Source organism: Hoplias malabaricus, chromosome X2 (genome assembly GCF_029633855.1).
Source record: "Hoplias malabaricus isolate fHopMal1 chromosome X2, fHopMal1.hap1, whole genome shotgun sequence".
Taxonomy (NCBI): Eukaryota; Metazoa; Chordata; class Actinopteri; order Characiformes; family Erythrinidae; genus Hoplias; species Hoplias malabaricus.
Window position 1 is genome coordinate 21,286,327 of NC_089819.1, and position 22,086 is coordinate 21,308,412.

A 22,086-nucleotide genomic window follows, 5' to 3' on the forward strand; every position below is an offset into this window, starting at 1 on the left:
ATTGTTTTTAAAGATCACTGCCAGACCGCCCCCACGGCCTGAGGAACGTGGTTTTTGCACATAATTAAAGTTGGGTGGGGTTGCTTGGTTGAGAGAATAGTAATCACCTGGTTGTTGCCATGTTTCTGTTAGGAAAAGGAGATCAAGTGAATTGTCCAATATTAATTCTTGCAACAGATAAGATTTGTTAGTGAGCGAGCGGACATTAAGGAGGGCAAACGAGGAACTAGGGGGAACAGAGGTAAGAGGGCGTAAATTAGACAGATTAGAAAAACGTTTTGTAGAATGAGAAGGTGAGCGAGACAGTGTCCAGAAAGAGCAAATGTTACTACCATTGGAATAGTGTACATATTTATTGCGATTTAGCCTTGAGCCACGGTGAAGATAGCGTCGCCGGTTGAGTATACCAGCTCTGCAGGCAGCAACAGCAGAATGTTTGGAAAGACAGTGAGAATACCTATGTTTACGTAGTTCATCAGCCGTATAACTAACAAACAGTGAGTTGAACAGGGGGTCGGGGTTCATGTGGGGGCAATAAAGGACGGGAAAAAGTGGAATAGCCAGCAATAGAGTCATAGCAAATAGCAGGTGCATTGTCAATGGGTTGGAGCAAAGTAATTGCATAGCCGCAGTGCTAGCAGACACTGTAGGCGGGAACCGCAGATTTGGGGCAGGGCAGTAACGAAGCTAACCGGGACAGTAGCCGGGATCCGAAAAGTTGGAGCAGGACAACAGCGAAGCCAGCCGGAACAGCAGCCGGGATCCGCGAGGTTGGAGCAGGACAGCGGCGAAGCTAACCGGCCGGGAATCCACAGAGCTAGGGCAGGACAGCCTCGGTGCAAGCCGGCCTGAATCCGCAGGGTTGGGGAAGACAGTCGAATAACCGCGAAGATTACAACCGGGAATCCACAAAGTCAAACAAAACAAAACATACGGGGAGAAGCGTCAGTCAACAGAGCGACGCCAGCGTACTCTAACCCGAGAAGCAGACAGGAGACAGGAGACGGCAGTCAACGATCTCATGGACAACTCTGGGTTTGATAGTTGCCAGGAGAATGGTACGAATGGCATAACACTGTCTCTAACAGGAACCAAGTGTTTCTGAAACCACTGCAATGAAGATGGTAATGTTGAGTGTTGTTAATTTAATGTGTATTTGTGTGTTTTGGTTTTTAGGATGCAACACAGTTTAGCTGTGCATCAGTTCAGACAGATCAGTCATTTTTTGTTTGTTGTTATGCCGTCCAGTTCTCGCTGGAGTCTTTTCCTGCCACCAATCCAAAGAGTATTATTGTGTGTTGTATAAAAACAAACAGATGTCTGCATTTTGTAATGATTGGCACATTTCTGTAGCTCTGCAAGGTTTATATTTTAGGTCTTTCTTGCATGGTCTATCAACACCAGTGTTAACCATGACTATCACTTGATTAATGGCCCTGGTCTTAATCCTCTTTCATTAAAACATTTGTAAAATGTATTGCAGACATCTAAACCAAGAAAAAAATGTGATTCAACTAGTGAGGTTCACTCAAATACAAAATACAGGCTTTATGAAGTGAAATATTTGCAGACTTCGATTTCAGAATTTTTTTTAAAAAAGGAAGACTGGTAATGTTAAACTTTAACTAAAAACTAATTGTTCCAATTACTGAAAGTGGTTTTAGAAATTATTTTTTTTCTGCATACTGTCCTACTGAGGTGTAAATGATAGTTTAAAAACTGCGCACAAAAAGTACCTGTGCCATAGTCATTTTACATTTTGGCTACAAAAAATAAAAAATGTGAGTGGCTACTTTCCTTGAAATTAATATTTTTGACATTATTTCTCAAAAAATCATCAGGACAGTTTAAGTACCAAAATATTAACAAATTCTCAATCTCATTCTCAAATACACACCAGCAATAAATTAACAATCATTTTATTGATCATCCCTCAACACAGCCACTGCTGTTTTATTGAATATGGGAGTAAATACATAAAATCTAATTTGGTCTTAATTTAAAGCTATAATATTTCCATCACATCAGGTTAGCGCAGTAACTCTGAGCATTCCTTCTCTGCCTGCTGTGATACTGAAATATAGCTTCATGGTCAGTGGCTGTGCTGACAATAAAAAAGGAATCCAATAATGATGATGACTGCTCACTTGGAAGGTGCAGTGGGTTTAGTGGAAGAAAGAATTTGTGTGACTCAATTATGATTTTGAGAAAGGTGTGATTTTCTGGCAGTGTGATTTCTGCTGTATTTTGTTCCTTATATAAAGGTTAATGATCAGCTATTTTGTCACTGTCAGGTCGAAACACTGTATTGCCAAAATGGCATCTTACGTTTTACAGGATAAACCATTGTTAAATATAAGTAAGCTAAGGTGAAGTGTTTTATTTGAGTTATTTTGAGGTCATTTATATTGGTCAGATTTGTAATCAGATCTATGGCAAAATATTTTTAATGGAAATAAGAGGTTTTTATTCAACAATGAGAATTCGCTACACATACGGCAGGTAGATGTTAGGCTGAGAAAGGCTGTGGTAGTCCTTTAAAGATGAGAAGATAAGAAAGAAGAACAGTCCCTCGGCCTGTAATGAACCCACTGGACACTGCATGGGATTCAATCTCAGGTGCATGTCAGGATGATTTGTTTGAGGTTGACTGTGTTGCGCAGCAGTGGAACATAGTTGAAGTGTAATATATGAACATAAGGATGCAGAGCTGGAGTGGGACAGCCCGAGGGTCTGCAGGGGGAAGAGCTAAGAAGTCGTAATATGGAGCAGAGCTGAGCAGCATAAATAAATGCTATATCATCAGAATGCCTGGCCACAGCTGGTGTCAGCTCTACTCGCGTACAGACATTTTTAGCGTGAGGGAGGTGTAGCAAACTGCAAATATATGCACAGGTTCAATTATAAAGAATCTTATTTACAGGAGCAGGCAGAGACTTTTTTAGGGGATTCTTCTGAATGTTAAGGAACAGCCATTATACTGACACCTAGAGGTCATGCTGGACCTACACTAAATTTATTTTAAATAGGGTTGCACCAGGTGGGGGACCCATTCTATGTAGAATAAATTGGTTCATTCAGACACTAAACGTATAAACATGGCCAAAAATCATGTTCATAAATGTTATTTATTGATCTTTAAAGGATTCCTTCACCTGATCTATGTAGTAATGAATGGACGTTAGAAAATGAGGTCAGGAAGATGATCTGTATAATCCATGCTTCTTAACCTTGGGCTTGTGTCATTATTCAAGGTGTATCACAAGAGTGGTTTTATTGTAAAAATATAGAATTCAAATTTCTATAGCAGTTTTCTACAACAGGAATCACAATCAAAGTTGCGTCGCTGCATGTGCTCTGTACTCTCTTAACACAGAAGTGCTTGTGTGTATCACTCTGTATTGGCTGCATTTTGGGAATCCAGAACGTCATGGGAGGAGGCTGTGTCTGATTGGCTGTAGATGTTTTCTTCTGCAGACGCTCCTCTGTACCTGGGGCTGTTGTATGGACTAATCTCCCATAGATCTGTCTCCTCATATTCTTTTTACTTTTTCTTCCCTGTCATAATTATTTGATTGAAATGTTTGTTCTATCTCTGGCTAAGATTTTTCATATAGTATTTCCCCCCCTTTATTGCAGTCCTAATAAAATGCCTGTGATATGGTCAGTTGCTGAGCCGTGTACTCACACACAATGGTTATTTCTGCTGTAGAACTACAAAAGCAGATTCAACAGCTCCCATTTATGTTATTGAGTGAGTTAGGGGTTGTGAAATTCTTGTTACACCATAAAGGGCTCACATTGTGAAAAAGCTAAAGGAACTCTGGGCTAAGCTCCCTATAGTGGCACTGTGGGTTTCCCTATCACTTGGCGATGACAAGTTCAAACACAAATGATGCCTAAGCCATCTGAAGTAGAAAGCAGGAGTTTAACTGAACACCTAGTATGTATTATCTTCATTTAAATGCTTTAAAAAGGGTTTGCAACACTAGAAGAGTCACACATGAACCTATGCTCAATATGTCCAATTGTAAGTGTCTAAAGGTGGAGCAAAGACTTATTTGTGACCATCATTTAGCTTTTAGCTGACATGCTAATAGTAGCTGCTAATGTATGTACTGTAACAGAAGTGTCTGATGAGGATTTAAGGATTCCAAGCTTGCTTTGTACATGAAAGCAGTGAAGGTGTGGAATGATTATCCATGATTAAGTTAATGGTTCTTATTTTTCTGTCTTGAAAAGTTCTGAGATCTCGTTACTCCCATTGGAGAAATGACACGGCCGTCTCATAATGGATCCGAAATGCAAATCTGTTCCCCCTGAAATTGAGGAAATGACTGTTTTCCAGGAGGAAAATTATTCTAACAAGCTACACCTCAGATAATGCACGTAGTGAGCTCCAAATGATGGGCTCTTTTTTTTCATTTTTTCATCAGCAAACACGGTGGCTTGAGGTTCAAAAACATGACTAAAACCTGATTTATAATCAGTGCTCTTATCCCCTTTGATGCATTTTTGTCCCTCTACAAAAAAATGAATTGGCTCTCCCTCTTTCTTTGGAAACAGTGTTCCCGTCTCAGGCAGGGGTGCTTCACGGTGTCCTAAAACAAGCATGAATCACAGCCAATTTGCTAGCTTTTAGAAGAGTGGAGTGAATGAGTAAATGAAGACTGTAATGTTGTATTCTGTAGCTGTTTTAGCAGTGAGATGGGAATAACCCACAGCTCTTCAGCGCAGGGAGAAAAAGAGAAAGAAAATGGCCTGGCTGTGGTGACATGCTTCAGACATACGAGCTCCTTGAGGTTGGAAGTGAGAGGGGAGGGCATGGTGACTTTCCTAATAACCCTACAGTGCATCAGCCGTTGAGTTTGAGTTATTACCTGTCAAAGACCCCTAGCCCCCTCCAGGTTAGAGCTGCACTCTTCTGGGATTGCTTGGCTGTCTGTGGAAGGAATGAAAAAAGCACACACTCTATCCACACTGGTCTTGTAGAAGATAGGGTGTGGATGTTATTGTTGCTGTCATGAAAAAAAAAAAAAATAATAAAATAGACCTTGTATCTCTGTGACTTTGTAGAAAATATGGAGAAATGTACATAATGTACATCAATGTTAAAGGACTTCACTTAATTCATTTTCCATTGAACCTGTGGTTGCTAGGTATATCCTCTGGTTGCTAAGCTACTTGTGCAAAGGCATTTATTGGAAGTTTCTGTGGTATACCAGGAGGTTAATAAAGTGGTTGCTGTTGTATGTTAGGTCCTTGTTAAGGTGTTCCAGGTGGTTGCTAAAGTGTGGAAAAATGGGTGTTATAAAAGGAACAAGGCGCTTTGCTTCTAAAATTTGATTGACTGAGCCACAACCAAAGCTGTGCCCCACTGTATTAAACCCAGTCAATATTATTCAGTTCTTCACAGTGTGTGATATTGGGACATAAAACATTGCTATACGAGGCTACACTCACTGTTAACATTATGTGGCAGAGGTATAGTTTACTGAACAGATATGAATTTGCATCCGGCCGGATTTCTAAATCGCCAGAAATTTCCAGGATTTTGCTGTCCACAGTCTTTCCCTGTCTCAGTTATTCCTATAGGCCCTAAACCCTTTCTTGAAACGTAAACTTTGATGAGGTGAGCCATAGGGGCGCAAGGGTTCAAGTGATCAAGGGGTCGGGGGCTGAGAGCAGAATTGGGACAAACTTTCAGCCGAGCTCCGCTCAACATTACAGTGTTTTACTGGAGCCTCGAACGAGAAGTGTTGAAAGATATTAAGGTAGTTTTTTATAGTCTCTTCTTCGTGTTTAAAAATGTTTCTGTGACTCACATGCCTTACGTTTTGTGTTCTATAATTTACAAAACTGACAGTCATCTCGTCAGTCCCTATAATGACAAAACACAGACACAGTTGACTGTTACTACTGGATCCCAGCGATGCTCTTATCAAGTAGCCTATATTACTTTTGGTTGATTAAAATGTGCTGATTGCCTTTAGTTAGGTTTAAAAAACATCGTTCAAATGTAAACTTGTCAGTTTCTGCCATGATGAGTTTTCTGGTTTCAATACAGTGCTTCAGTTTTGTAGTTTGGAATGAACAGAAAACAACAGGTTTTTCATGAACACAAATGGTGAAGAAATGACAAAATGTTAGTTTGTATATTATATATCCATCCATCCATTATCTGTAACCGCTTATCCAATTCAGGGTCATTGTGGGTCCAGAGCCTACATGGAATCACTGGGCGCAAGGCGGGAATACACCCTGGAGGGGGCGCCAGTCCTTCACAGGGCAACACACACTCACACATTCACTCACACACTCACACCTACGGACACTTTTTGAGTCGCCAATCCACCTATATGTTTAGGGCTAAATGTGGAATGGAATCTGTCCATAAAGGCATTCGTTATTTGTCTTGTTAAAGTGTATATGTTTATGAAGTACAATTCAGCAACATATTTGCATGGTTATAGATGCATTTGTCAAGTTTTACATCCCCACCTCCTACACCCCAGGACCCATGCTGACAACCTGCCCCATGTGTCCTCTGTTTAAAAAAAACAAATATGGTCACCCTACTTTTATAAAAACTATACACCACTTGAGACCATGCGTGATTTTATCCCAGCGAAGGAAGTTTTAAGCATTTATGCATTTATGACTCTTTTGGCTTATTGCTTTACTATAGTGTTGCTAAGAGGTTCCTAGGTGGTTGCTGCTGTGGTATTCCAGATAGTTGCTCTTTGTTGCCAGTTGCTATGATAGAAATCCCCTCAGATATCATAGAAACTAAGTGTGTACTGTATTATTTCTAAGGTTACTTGATGCTTTGTATGGTATCTCGGGTGGTTGCTAGGATTGTTGGTGTTTTTGGCAGTTGTCATTGCAGGTATTGGCTATGGCAGTTGCTGGGGTATTTCATGTGGTTGCTCAGCTGTCCCACTTGGTTGAATATCTTTGCTAAATGTGTGCAATGGTGTTGCATGAAGGAAACAAGACATATAATTTTAATAATACTGTATTAACTTTGCGGTGCACTGCGCAGTCCCTAATAGTAAAAGTCAAATTGACTCTCTTGGATGTACGGTCCATATATGGAAGCTTAATGCAAAAGCAGCCTACTCAATGTATGATTTGTTCAATGTCACAATAACCAAATCATTTACAAGATGAAAGGTATATGGAAAATGGGACATTTTACAACTGTGCAAGACCTGGTAGACTACAAAACTGCCCTTCTTAGATTAGCAACATTTAAAGCTTTCATCTTTTGAAGAGAGAGGGAAACAAGGTCCACTCTTGCTTCAGATCTGGACACATCATGTCTGTCTTTGCCTGAAGACAATTCAGTGCTATGGGTCTGAAAGGATGCGGAGCAGTTAATAAGCACTTACTGAGAAAAAGAAAACAGGCACAAAAGAAGAAAACTTGCATTTCAATTGAATAAGCTGCTGGTGTTCTGAGATCTGGCTGCAGTTTTCTGTTAAATGTGTTTTTTTGAAAAGTGATGAACTTGCATTTCATGGCTGTATTTATAGGAAATTAAATAAACAAGGGGTGTCCTCTGACTGTAAATTTAAAGAAAAGCATTTAAGCTATAGGACGTGCGATCTTTAAGAGTCACAAGCCGGTGTTGTATTTACAGCAGCATTTGTGTTTAAATATTCATGCATTTGGAAAGAGAGTTTTGTTTGTAATATACAGTAAGCTCATAACACTGTGCATGAATATTTTAGCCTACAGTAGTGTAGTCTAATTTACCTTTGCTGCCTTTTCAGTGACCCATTACCCAAAGTACAGCCTGTTATTAGTGGTAGATATTTTGTTATTTTCACCTCATTGACGAACAGTTCTCAGCATGAACAGGAGAGGAACAGCAGAGTGTAATTTCAGCTTTTGTTGTGATGTCTATTCACGAGGGGCTTGAAGCTTGTCAAGGCTACAATTGACAAACTACAGCTGACTCAGTTCCTTGCAGACAATCGCGCAAGGTGAAGCCTTTTCCAGAGACTTTCATGTGGTGTGATTTGTGGCAGATTCACCTGGTTGATTCACAAATGCTTGAAAGAAAAAAATAAAGGCTGAGAGAAGATTTTACAGGATGAGAGGAGGCCGTTAAAGATTCAGAATGAAATGTTAGCTGTGTAGGCCATAACATCCCTATATGGAAACTCAAAACAGCCTGCTGTTGTATGGTCACAAAATGTATGGTCATTTTGTGTTGTAATAAATGCATTGTAATTTTGTGACATCACACATATTTTTAATATATGCACACATGGCTTATATAGTTGCTGTAAATGCCCAACTGTAGGTAAGACATTAACTTTCAATGGAAGTCAATGTAAAAATAAATAAATAAATAAATTAAAAGTATTTCCAATGGTTTATTCATCACTGCTCTGTTTTAGTGATGTTTTTGACAAGTCAATGATGACATTTACTTTTTGGACAATAATTTTTTGTGTGTGTGTATATAGGGTGGACCATTTATATGGATACACCTTAATAAAATGGGAATGGTTGGTGATATTAACTTCCTGTTTGTGGCACATTAGTATATGGGAGTGGGGGGAACTTTTCAAGATGGGTGGTGACCATAGTGGCCATTTTAAAGTCGGCCACTTTGGATCCAAGTTTTTTTTTTTCAATGCGAAGAGGGTCATGTGACACATCAGACTTATTGAAAGGAAGACAATTGTGTGCTTGGTTTTAATGTAACTTTGTTCTTTCATGAGTTATTTTCAAGTTTCTGACCACTTATTAAATGTGTTCAAAGTGCTGCCCATTGTGTTGGATTGTCAATGCAAAACTCTTCTCCCACTCTTCACACACTGATAGCAACACCACAGGAGAAATGCTAGCACAGGCTTCCAGTATCCGTAGTTATCCAAGCACACCATTGTTTTTCTTGTGAAGTTCCCAATACGTTTGATGTGTCACATGACCCACTTCCCATTGAAAAAACAAAAGTTGGATCCAAAATGGCCAACTTCAAAATAGCCGCCATGGTCACCACCCATCTTGAAAATTCCCCCCCCCCTCCCATATACTAATGTGCCACAAACAGGAAGTTACTATCACCAACCATTCACATTTTATTAAGGTGTATCCATATAAATGGCCCACCCTGTACATATATATTTCCACTTGTGTAAGAAAGGAGCCATCAGAAAGGTGATAAAACAGAGTCCTAACAGCAGGGCTGGAAAGATGGGTTTTTGGTCCAACTTTCCACAGTGAGAAGACAACTCAGTGCACTGTGTCTGAAAGCATGTTTATCTGCCAAGAATATTGCACTAAGAAAATAAAAAACAAAGAAATATTCAAAAAAAGAAGGTAAAAAGTTTGGATCATTGAGCACAGTGAAATGAAGTCTGATCCGACTCACTGAATCCGGCCTCTTTCATTTTTCCCTCAAATGTGGCAGAGATTACAGTCCAGATGGAGCTTTCCCAAGAACTTCAGCGGCCCAGTGTAACGCCACAATATTTGTTTACGACTTGCTTCATGCATAATTTAGTATTAGTTGCAATTCTCTGCATTCCACTCTCTATAGAGGACGGAGAAACTGGAGCATCGTCTGAATTCTAATTGATTTAAGGGTGACTTCCTCACAGAGTCTCTCTCTTACACTCACACACACACACACACACACATAAAGAAAGCACAACCGAAGAAGTTCTTTTTGCAACAGCTGAAGAAATCCATGTTGAGACTGGCCACTGTTCTGTTCTGGTCCAGTTTTTTACGCAACCGCCATCGAGTCACTCACTTCCTCAGTAAACATCTTATTTGAATCGTCCACTTCTGAGCCACCACCCAACTCCAGAACAGTCAGGACAGGGAAAGCGGATCATTGTCTTAATGTAGTAGTCTGCAAACGCTTCAGGACATTTACAACAGCAGGGTCACAAATCACACTGGCAAGATTATAGCCCACCCCTTTCATCCTGGACATCAGTCCTCTCAGCCACTTCCATCTGGTAGAAGACTCAGGGCCGTCAAGGCCAGCTCCACAAGACATACCAAGAGCTTTCTCCCGCAAAGTAGTGGCTCATTAACTGCAGTGGACACTGTGCACATTAACTGAACCTCACTGAACTCTCTTATTGTGGGTCAGCTCTCATTAACTTAATACACAACTGTGTAAAGTTCATATAATTCTGTAATATACTGTAAGTAAGAGATTTTATTGTGTATCTTCTGGTCAAAAATGCAATCTTGGCTCTTTCGCAGTGGTCCTCATTCATTGTAAAGTGAGCACATACAACTTTAACCACTTGTTTCAGCTTTGGTGTATCACTACAATCAAATTCATATCCAATACAAGTTTATAGATATGAGTGTATAACTGTCTTAAAAACACTTGATTTGCAATTACATCATTTTTAATTAAAAAACTGCAAATAATTAAAAGTATTTTACTACTTCTAATAATAATAATAATAATGATAATAATAATAGCAAAAAAAAGTAAATAGCTCTAATAATCTGTTCACATAGCGATTCAATATAAAAATGATATGGTTATTTTTACTGTACCACTTCCATGTTTAGCTTTTAAAACCATTATCCACCATGCTTTTATTTTATAAACTGATAACACACATGATATAAATCATCAAATCCATCTGAGATCAATCACTTTTCTACTCATTGTTATTTTAACACTATAATGTTTGATCAAAAAGAGAACAGAGCCTTTTTATCCATTGGCTCACTTCTGTATCAACTACATGAATTAGGGTCTGCTTCATGAAGATGGTAGGTAAACGAGGCCTGGGTGGCTGACATGATTTCACAAACTGAAGCTGATGTATCATACATGTATGAATGAATGCGTAAAAGAATAAATCTGAACTCGTCTTTACACATCTTTGATGAATTAAGGCTTCCTTTCCACATTTTGTATGTTTTCCTTGTCTCTTCCTCTCCCCTCTCCTGAGACACACCCACTTCCTCTCATGTGACTCACACAGGTGTTCTTTGTTTGTTATAATGTATAAGGCCTGTCCCTTGTCTCTGTGTGTCTGGCCAGCTCCATGTTAGTTCATGGTTTGTTTTCCTGTGTCCTTCAGTCTGTGTCTTTGCCTGATGTCTGTATTACTCTACTCTCTGGCTCAGTTAGAGCTGGGCTATATGGCCAAAAATGTTATCATGATAAAATTTTCTATATTCTCTGTACATCTCGATATTTAGCGTAATATTAACATTATGTCACAGCGGACAAAGGACATCCTTCTAAACTTGTAAAGTAAATACACCAAATGTTCATGTTAATGCACAGTGTGCACATTACTCCAATTCACAAGGAAAGATTTCACTGAAACAATAACTTACCAGAAAAAATAATGATATCTATGTCTTGTGCGCAGCAGGTTAGTGTCGCAGTCACAAAGCTCCAAGGGCCTGGAGGTTGTGGGTTCAATTCCCGCTCCGGGTGACTGTCTGTGAGGAGTGGGGTGTTCTCCCTGTGTCTGCGTGGGTTTCCTCCGGGTGCTCCGGTTTCCTCCCACAGTCCAAAAACACACGTTGCAGGTGGATTGGTGACTCAAAAGTGTCCGTGAGTGTGTGTGTGTGTTGCCCTGTGAAGGACTTGCGCCCCCTCCAGGGTGTATTCCCGCCTTGCGCCCAATGATTCCAGGTAGGCCCTAGACCCACCGCGACCCTGAACTGGATAAGGGTTACAGACAATGAATGAATGAATGTCTTGTGTCATGAAAACATTCTTAGAGCATTACCCCTTCAAGTGTTTTAAGGAGAAGAATGAGTAAAAAATTAATAAGAGTTTAAAGTAATGAATTAATAAATAAATATAAATTCCCGAGTGCTGAGCTGTAAACATATTACACTTAACCCATTAGAGGCTTAGAACAGTGGACGGCTTTTAACGGTGGGAAATCTAGAATGTTTTCAGTTTTGCACGATTATTCATTAATTGCCTTTAACTGTTTATCCAGTTCAGGGTCACTGTGGGTCCAGAGCCGACCCAGAATCACTGAGTTCATGGAGGGAAAAGTTCCGCTCTTGGGAGTATTTATTTAAGAGAAGCATCCTGACCTGTGCCATTGGGTCCAATTCTAAATTTACCAACAGAGAAAATAATTTTGTGTGAGGAATAGTGCTCTCACAAACGGAAAAACATTTCCTGGGAGGAAAATACACCTTGAGTGAAGAAAAACCCAACAGGTTCTCCCTGCGCTTGTGTTCAGACAGGGAGTCATCATAAGAAAAATACGCACAAGCACTTGAATTAGACGTATTATAGTCTTGTTTATGGGCAGCACGGTGGTGCAGAAGGTAGTGTCGCAGTCACATTGTTTCAGGGACCTGGAGGTTGTGGGTTCGTTTCCCACTCCGGGTGACTGTCTGTGAGGAGATGTATGTTCTCCCTGTGTCCGTGTGGGTTTGCTCCGGTTTCCTCCCACAGTCCAAAAACACACATTGGTAGGTGAATTGGCAACTCAAAAGTGTCCGTAGGTGTGAGTGTGTGGGTGTTGCCCTGTGAAGGACTGGTGCCCCCCCAGGGTTTATTCCTGCCTTGCGCCCAATGATCCCAGGCTCTGGACCCACCGCGACCCTGAACTGGATAAGCGGTTACAGATAATGAATGAATAGTCTTCTTTATGTTCTCACGTTCATGCGGTCTCCTGTTCATGTACCGTAATAGCAGGAGTATACGGGCCTGTTAGCATGCAGCTGGCTGTGCTAAGCGGGAATAGAAACGAATGTTTATTGAGCTCTGTTACACAAAGCTTATCATCTTTATCGAGCAAATAATTTATCACAGAACATATCAATATTGTTCTATCGCCCAGCACTAGACTCTGTTCCTTTGTGGTTCTTGGCTTTCTTGGCTTTTTCCTGTCTATGTTTTCATATTGGTTTTCTTCAGTGTTTTCATAGGCTACGATGCTTTGTGAAAGTTTAAGATGCCAGATAATGAGACGTAAAAAGCTATATTTAATACTCTTATTACTTTTGCTGTGTTTATTGTAATCATATATGATTTTATACAAGCACAACACTTATTGAGAAGATGAATTGTTTCAATTTATAATTTTCATCGCATTAGATTTTGCACTCTATTATTTTATTATATTTATTATTATTATTATTATTTATTATTATATTTATATAATAATCACTATATTATTATTATAATCTCTATTATTTTTAGATTTTGTAATGTTTGTTTTTAGTCCTGTGTAGTTAGTCTCATTGTTCATTCTTTAATTGTGTGCATTGTTGATTATGTTTGACTTGTTTACTTGTGTTTACATCCTCTTCAGGTTAGTGTATATCTTCTCTTTATATTTCTTTCTCTTTGCTCTCCCCTCTCATGACAAAGGGCCATTGATTCTCTAGATTTATTCTATTATCTGACTTTATTCCTAATGTGATTCTTTCCTTAGATTGCGCTACTTTCTCTCGACTGTGAGTTTGACTGGTCTGTTTAGCCTTTTAAATCTAATACATGTGTGCATGCACCAAGACAAAAAACCTGGTATATGTAACACACTTGGTGAAACCAATTCTGTCTCACTGTGTATCTCTCTCTCTCTCTTTCTCTCTCTCTCTCTCTCTCTCTCTCTCTCTCTCTCTCTCTCTCTCTCTCTCTCTCTCACAGCCTCACAATAACACTGTCTTACTCACTGGTATGCAACTAATTGTATTGTGTTTATGGCTTGTTTGATATCTGACGACATTAATGAGAAAAGCAGAGCCGTGACTTCAGCGCACGGGGCCATGGATTCCTCTAAACTCAGCTCTCACCACATTTTTATATTGGTTTAAAATGTCTTTGTGAAGCTAGGCCCTTTTTTTAATGTAATATTTTGTTATGGTGTGTAAACACTGTTAATGTTTCAGAACCCATAAAGGTATCTTAGATCCAAAGATTGGTGGTTTTAATTTCAATGTTTGTGTGATGTCATGGAAACACATTTACATATGCACCAATCAGCGATTACATTACCTTCTTCTGTTTGCACTTATTGCACATTTTATCAGCTCCACCAACCATAAAGCAGCACTTTGTAGTTCTACAATTACACACTGTAGTCCATCGGTTCCTCTGCATAATTACACTCCCCCCACCGTTTCACCCTGTTCTTCAGTAGTCAGGACCACTACTGAGGTATTATTTGGATGTTGGAGCATTCTCAGTGCTACAGTGACACTGACGTGGTGATGTGTTACACTGTAAAAAAACTGCTGTAAATTTACAGCACGTCTGCTACAGTATTTTATTGTAAATCACAGTATTTACAGTAAATTATTGTATTACTCAATTACAGTAATATGCTGTAAATTTGAAATACAGTAGTGTTCCTGTAAAAATACGGTAAATGCTTGGGAACTCTGCTGCCAGTATTTTACTGTAAAGTTTACAACAATTTTTTTACAGTGTAGTGTGTATTGCGCAGGTACGAGTGGATCAGACACAGCAGTGATGCTGTCATTTTTAAGCAGTGGTTCCTACTAACTGTCCACTCCGTTAGACACACACATCTTGTTGGTAAACCTTGTAAATGTAAGGTCAGAGACAGTAGCTCTATTGGTGCTGCAGTTTTTGTTAGTTTTCTTCCATTTCTGGGGCTGTACAGAAGTCTTAAAGACTCAGTTATAAGAAGATTCAATTCAATGTGATAGAGAGTTTGGAAAATATTTATCTGTAAATGAATGCTGGCAGTTTTTAAAAAAATAAAACCACACAAGTGTGGCATGGAGCTCTTTTAAGTAACTTTCTCGTCTGAGAAACGAAAAACAGACCAACAACATTAGAAAAGAATAGATAAGAGGCTCCTCCAAATCTCTCCATCCATCTGCTGTCAGATATAGCTCTTTGATATCAATCAGACTCTTCAGCTCCCTTTTCAGGCCAGTGATATTAATCAATCATCCTCCGCCAAAGACAGAGCCACCACTGAGATGAATAACCACAGGCAGAATTACACAGTGGAGTTCAGTAGGAGGGAGACACTATGAAATACAAGCTGAAGTTCCAAACTCATGCAAGGGACCCCGATAAATATTAACATATTTCATTCATTCATTTTCTGTAAACGTTTCATCTTGATCAAGTTGGTCAAGTGCCCCCTGTGGTGTGATGAGGCTCAAGGCAGGAACCGACCCTGCGCAGGGCACAGGGCACCAGTCCCTCGCAGGGCATCATGCATTCACACAATCATTCACACACCTGTGGACAAATTCAAACATTCACCCAGTCTCTTATGGACAGTTTCACTCAGCAATTTGGTTGTTTATTATTTAAAGGAAGAATACAAAGGTGATGATTTTTTTTCAAGTCCAGCTCAGATGAGGAGTCTAATTGCATTGTAGTATCTGAATGAACCAATTTATCCTCCATAGAGTGGGTCCTCCACTTTAAAATCGTTGTACTACAGAATCTCTGACACCTTTTAACCACAAGGTGTCAGTATAATAGCTGTTTCGTTACAGTCCTAGTCCATTGTCAGCATGGTGGGTGAAGCACTTGCCCACCGTGATGTTAAAACAGTATCTGTGTTTCTCTTTGGCAGATATTTCAGGTCAGGTGCTCCACCCGTGATCAACCCTCTCAACACACACTTCCCACGGGACACCATCATCCCAGGGTCATTCGCTGTCACTCTGACGTGGACGTTGCCCAACCGGACCACCGGAGTGTTCAATGTCACCAGCCCACTCCCTGGAGATTGGTTCCTGGCCGCACACCTGCCAAAGGACGAAGGGAAAATCTCAGTCAAGGTGAGACTGGCCTGTCAGAGTCAAATGTACTTCACTGAATTCAGTCTAATGTGTCATTTGCAAAAGGGTCCTCCATAAAAGTTTGGGTACACCTGCTCAAAACACAGACATTGGTGTTGTTTTGATAAGAAAATCATTGTTTCATAAAATATGAATTATTACTCTTTTAAATCTAGAACAAGTGGACAGCAAGTGTAGCTGCTGAAAGTTTTACACATGTACGACGCTAAGTAGAAGAAAACAGGAACATGAGGATGATATTTACACATATATGGAGTGTTTCAAAACCCTGAAAGTACTTTATAAAAAAGTGACCACAGTGGAAGCTTTAGCAGGAAGTCAGGATCACACCCAATTCTTTTTCCCTGGATCTTTTATGACCTAAGAGAGTCAGGGTCTCGGTTTAATGTCTGCTCTGAAGGACAATGCCATTTATTCAGTACATAGTCCCTGACACTGCGCTCAGGCATTGGGATACAGACAAATTCATTATCAAAGTGAATTCCACCAACTTTTCCAAGGTTCGGCATCATTTAGTTATTATGATTTAAAGTAAATTCAGAGCTCTCCATGTAGAAAGCACTTATTGTATAAAAAATTTGTATAACAGAACCATACAGAGTCTTAATAGTGTTCAGTGTTAGGGAATGGAACCAGATGTCTGAAGTATTGGACACCTGGTCCCCATGAGTACCATTACAAAATTTTCTGAGATGGTACGTTTCTAATGCACCGTAACTTTAGGACACACCTCTTTAGCTATGGTTTTTACGTCTTAACTTTTAATTTAACCAAAACTTTTGAAAAACTCTTGGCATCCCTCTTGTGTGCATATAATTTGCACCTTAATTAACTGAGTACTGCATGTCCATGCATGATAAAATGGAAGCATCTGATTGGATAAAATAAGTAATTTAAAACAGCCACCAGCTTTTTCTTACTGATGAACTTCAGATGCATTCGTCCATGTTCCAGAATCATAGCAGTCCCCTTTCTATTTCCTCTGGAGAAAAACAGCCAATAAAATGCATTTACTTCTTGAAAGAACACAATTATTGGGGTTACAGTCTGGGTCAATCATGCATCATGGGATATGCTTAAATTATAACGTGTCAGCAGTTGCTAAATTAGGGCCTCGTAATGGCTTTCTGCAAGTCAACACAAACGTACAGCAGGCTGGACCACTCTGTTCCTATTGTTCCCCTCAGGGGAAATTGAAATGACGAGAGAGAGAGAGAGAGAGAGAGAGAGAGAGAGAGAGAGAGAGAGAGAGAGAGAGAGAGAGAGAGAGAGAGAGAGAGAGAGAGAGAGAGAGAGAGAGAGAGAGAGAGAGAGAAAAGCAGTAAATTGAAAGCGTTTAAAAGAGTCATGTTCTTGAGACTCAGACCTGGATTCATGCGTTAATATTCTACATATAATCTCACGTAAATTAGCAAGTGATTTGCACTTAGGACCACCATTATCCCCCCTCTAATGGATATAGGACTAATTTCATTGCGGCACATAAACATTTTCAACCAAATGCACTTTTCGTTGTTTGTTGAGTCAACATTTTTTTACTGCGCTGAAAAAGGCTGTGAAATATGGGGGTTAAATTGCTACAATGGAATAATGGTCTGACAGCAATCAACAGATAGCAGGGATTACATGATGTACATCACGGACAAACTGAAATATGAGCCAATCCTACAACCTTTTTTAAAACCTAATCTGTACAGAAATGCTGAAGCTTACTTCTATAAGGTGTACTTCTTTTAGGCATATTATTATTTTTAATAAAACATAGCAATTGCCATAAAATGACCAAAGGTAGAACAATTGAATTTTAAATTACAATTATATGTCACACAAACACTTTTAAACATGTGTACACCTAATACTTAGAGCAAGAACAGAAATCCCAGTCATTTGAAACAACTTAAGCTTCTGCCCATTGACTTCTGTTGTGTATTTTGTGTTTATAAAAGGGTTTTCTGTTACTTCTGTTACTTGTCCTACACAATCATCAGTTAAATCATCTCTCCATCCAGGAAATGAAAATGTCTCAGAAATTCACAGGGCCACATTAGTCCCAAACTCTAAGAAAAACAGGTACAGTAGAGGTACATTGTTATTCATAAAGGTACAAACAGTGCAAATGTACTTTTAAAGGTACAACAGTGGGTTTAAAGTCCAGTCTTGCTTCTTGGTTGAGTAATACCAAGCCTGGTCTTAATATGAATTTGTACATTTAATATTAGGAGTGTGTGTAAAACATTGTGTACACAATATATTATTCTCTTTGACGTACTACAGTGTGAAGACTTAACCCTGCCCCTAACCTTAAAACTAATCCCTGTGCCTAACCCTAATCCTAACCTTATGCATACTTCTATGCCATCCTTCTGTGTAACGTTTTCCCACAACAGTTTTTCAGGCACATTTTTGTGATTCCTACAAGAAACCATAAAAAATCATAATGTAGAAATGTCATGAAAATCTGGGGTCATCATCTCAACAGATCTTGAGTTGTGAGGTCACCATGCTAAGTGCCAAGTGTGGGTGAGAGGTGTAAATCTACCCAGCACTGGATTGTGGAGCAGTTGAACTTCTTATGTGTTGGGCAAAAATGACCCATCTGAGATAATCACTCAGCACAATTCAAACAGAGCTTAAAGCAACATTCGGTAAAATAAAATTGTATTTTGCTCCCTTTAAAGTCGGAGAGTGTACTTTGCCTATACAGAACTGTCCTGAAATCAGGGGCATGGGATTATTTCCTGTCCACCTCAAAGTTCCATAGTACAGTTTCTGCACTGCTGAGACAGGAGTAGCAATATCAGAGACTCTGTTCTCCCTATTACAAGTCAGTGAAGCTTCAAAATAAATTTGAAGTAAAATATTAAGTAGAGTTGCTTTAAGCTGATGTTTATCACAGTTCGAAACATTCCAGTTTCACATGGAAGTTCAGAAATGTGAATCATATAGATAATATAATTAAGTACGATTCCTTGAAACTCTAATGTTCATGTGAGATCATTAAAACACAGCTGCAAAATCAAAGCATATGTGGCTATCAACAGCTGAGAAAAAAAAAAAAGTAGACGTTTGCCATGTGTGAGCGGTACAAGCAGAGGCCAATCTGCGGTAAGTAGCCAATTAAAAATGTTCTGTGGTTGGGGGAATGAGCAGAGTCTGTGCATATTAATGCAGGCATAAAGCACATCCCTTTCAGGAATGAGATTTATGTGGGCACCAATATTATGTACGTATAAGATTTTTTTTTGTTCCCCTAGAAAAAAAGTTCACACTTCACTGGTTTGATCACCAGCCATTTAGCTCAAGTCATCTATTATGTCTGGGTAATTGCCTATACTGTGTGCGCAGCCAAAACTGGGGTTTTGGATGAAAGCAATAGGGTGGAAGTCTTTTTTGGAGACTCTTAAAAGAATACTCCAGCATTTTGTTGAACTAATCTCTTGTGGATACTGGCCATGGGAGACAGTAATTATTTGCCTTCACAGGTAATTACATATTTCAGGGAGTTAATATTTTTAAACCTCATGAGTGTTTAGGTCACACACAGAGCCCTGGAGTAACAGGTAGCCACCAAAAGCTAGGTTCATATTACAAGTCTCATTAATCAAATCCGATTCCAGATTTGGCGATCTTGACATTCATACAAGTAAGGGACCTGTTTCTGTGTGAAATGTGAACAAATCAGTCCCTGAAACGGCATGTGCAATCACATTGATAAATGTAATTGGGAGAAGAGAGCTTCTGTTGCCACCACCCCTTCCTCCCCCTCCCCACTGATTCCAGCACAGAGCTATAAATTAATTATGCAGAAAAATGCAAATCTAATGTGTTTCTTTAAGTAACTTTAGTCTGGTAACGTGAACATAGCCTTAGTGTGTCAGGCGTTAGGTGCCTTGCTCAAGGGCACATCAGCTATGAATGTTTATGTAAACGAAAGGACTACTATAGACCTTGTTCATTCTGATTTCCTGCCAGTATATTCTACAGCTTTAAGCCCAGTGCTAGGGCCGGTGCTATCTCAACTGTAGATTTTCACTCTGTTGAATTTTGTATAGAAAGCTATAATCACAGCATCTTTATCCTTGCAACCTGAGTGAGTTGCCCATGTACCAATGTCATTTATTCTGTAAATCAGAAGTTAGAATACACTTCATCCATGCTAACTAGAATCTTTAGACCCAAGTATATGCCCTTGAGGTATGCCACTGTGCTGCCACCGCTCCACAAAGTCACTTTATCAAGCAATGTCCTTCTGCATGACTTCTCCCGCTCCTAGCCAGGCTTCAGCTTTTCCCTTTAATTAACTGTAGGGTTGCAGTCGGAGGGATGGCTGGATTATCAACAGTATTCTCTTCCTGGTGTGCTCTGTGGCTGTGAAGGCTGCTTCTCTCTGAGCTCTTCCTACCAGAGACCAATTATAAGTGGCTATGGGGCACACTAGAATTTCCACTGGACCTGAGGAGTGACCACACCAGACAATCGACTCCTAGCAGGAATTGCTGGAATGGTTAATTAGTGTGGACACAAGCACAGAGCCTTGCTGTAAAAGTGAATCTTTTATTTATCAAGCACTGCACTACAGCAACATGGACTTGAAGGGTTTGGAGTGTCTGAACTTTTTCCCTGTAGTGAATATCAGAGTTTTAGCAGTGGTACAGACCTCCACTGTAAGGACAAAGTGTCCTTTGGCTGTACTTGGTCAGTGTAGTTAAGATTAGAAAGCACTGCAGCAGATGTCTCAGGAACAGTTGGACAGCTTGAGAGTCAGTGTGTATGCTATCTGACCAAACAAGTTTGATATTACAAAGTGTAATTAATCCTGGCTCTTAATAACTCAGTGCCCTACAGTCTAAATACACTTGAGCACACAGAACCACTGATCACTTTAAACCTTTGGACCTTTAGACAGTGTTTTACTTTTTAAGAATTTGAGGGGCAGGGCTTTAGACTAGGTGTTGGAATATTGCTGTGAGTATATGATAGCAATCAGCCCCTGAAATTTTAGTGAGTTCAGGTACTCTTATTGGGCGATCCAACAACACATACACCGTGAAACATGACCTCCAGCCATTTTTGCGGGCTGCTTTAATATGAGAACATAGTGCAAAACAACGAGGTCTAACTTTGTGATCCATCATTAGTAAAGTGCAGACTCCTCTGAGACTCTCCAATCAAAGCTCTAGATCCATGTTTACACGTGAGAGCATAGGCATAGTTAAATTGAGCAGAACAAACACACGTTCAGAGAAATAAAAGCACTAATGAAATGTGGAGAAAATGAGAATGAAAAAGAAGAGCCCTGGCACCTCATTCTTCAGTCCTGGGTTCTCGCACTAAACTGAGCTGTGGATCATTCTGATTTAAAGGAATAGGTGTTGAGATTGATCATTCTTAACAGGGCTTTTTAAACAGGGTAGAACAAAGCTCTCATTTTAAACACACTGTTCTAGAACGGTTCACTTATGGAAAAGGATTAGAATTCAGACCCCTTTAGAAGTACAGTAGTGGTTTTAAAATCTAGCTATTTATTAACTGTACAGTATATTTTTGTAATTGTAATTCAAAATTCTCCTGCATTTTGTCATTTTTTACTAACTGTTTTGTAGCATAAAAATGACCATTCTTATTATATTCAACAAAATATAAATTTAAAATTAAATAGTTGGAAAATGGCAAGCAAGATGGAATTTTTTCTTCACTGCATTCATTATGAGTGCTGTCAAAGAAGAAGTGCCGGACAAAGCATATGCATCGATTTGTTCTGTTCTTGTTTCAGTTTTGATGATTTAAAGATGGTGATTTTGATGTTAGTGAAAGTAAACATAACATATTAATACATAACATTTTTAATACTACGCAATGGTTACCATAAAATTACAAAAAACAAGAGAATTTGAATTCATGAACGATTTATATTATATAAAAAAAACTTTAAAACATTATTGTGCACCTAATAGACACACATGAACAAGATGTATGCAATCAATGCACCATAAAATCTACAGTGAATATAGAAAATGGTACAGAAGTAGAAGGTATCAGATGGAGCTCCATCACTACAGGGAATGGTGTGATCTACTGTCCAGTGTTGGGGGCTCTATTCATTGGTTGGCACTGAGCATGAAGATTGTTAAAGCTGTTAGAACTTATAATTGAATGTGTGTGCCTTAAAGTATTGAAATTCTCTAATTATAACAGGCGTCTACGGACAGTAGGGCTGCATACAAGCCCTTGCAGTTTAAGAGGTTAATAGAATATACTCGAGGAAATATCCGGCGTGTTATTGTGGTAAATCTGTCCCTCCCTGGCCAG

At 39.4% G+C, this 22,086-nt stretch overlaps 1 protein-coding gene across 1 annotated transcript in view; it reads left to right on the forward strand.

The window, feature by feature from the left end:
- LOC136676980 (transmembrane protein 8B-like) overlaps positions 1-22,086 on the forward strand; it is a 228,200-nt gene that overhangs the window by 81,849 nt on the left and 124,265 nt on the right. Inside the window, exon 3 of the mRNA XM_066654310.1 lies at positions 15,549-15,756. Within this exon, the coding sequence (XP_066510407.1) occupies positions 15,549-15,756 (208 nt within the window). The remainder of the gene's footprint in view (positions 1-15,548; positions 15,757-22,086) is intronic.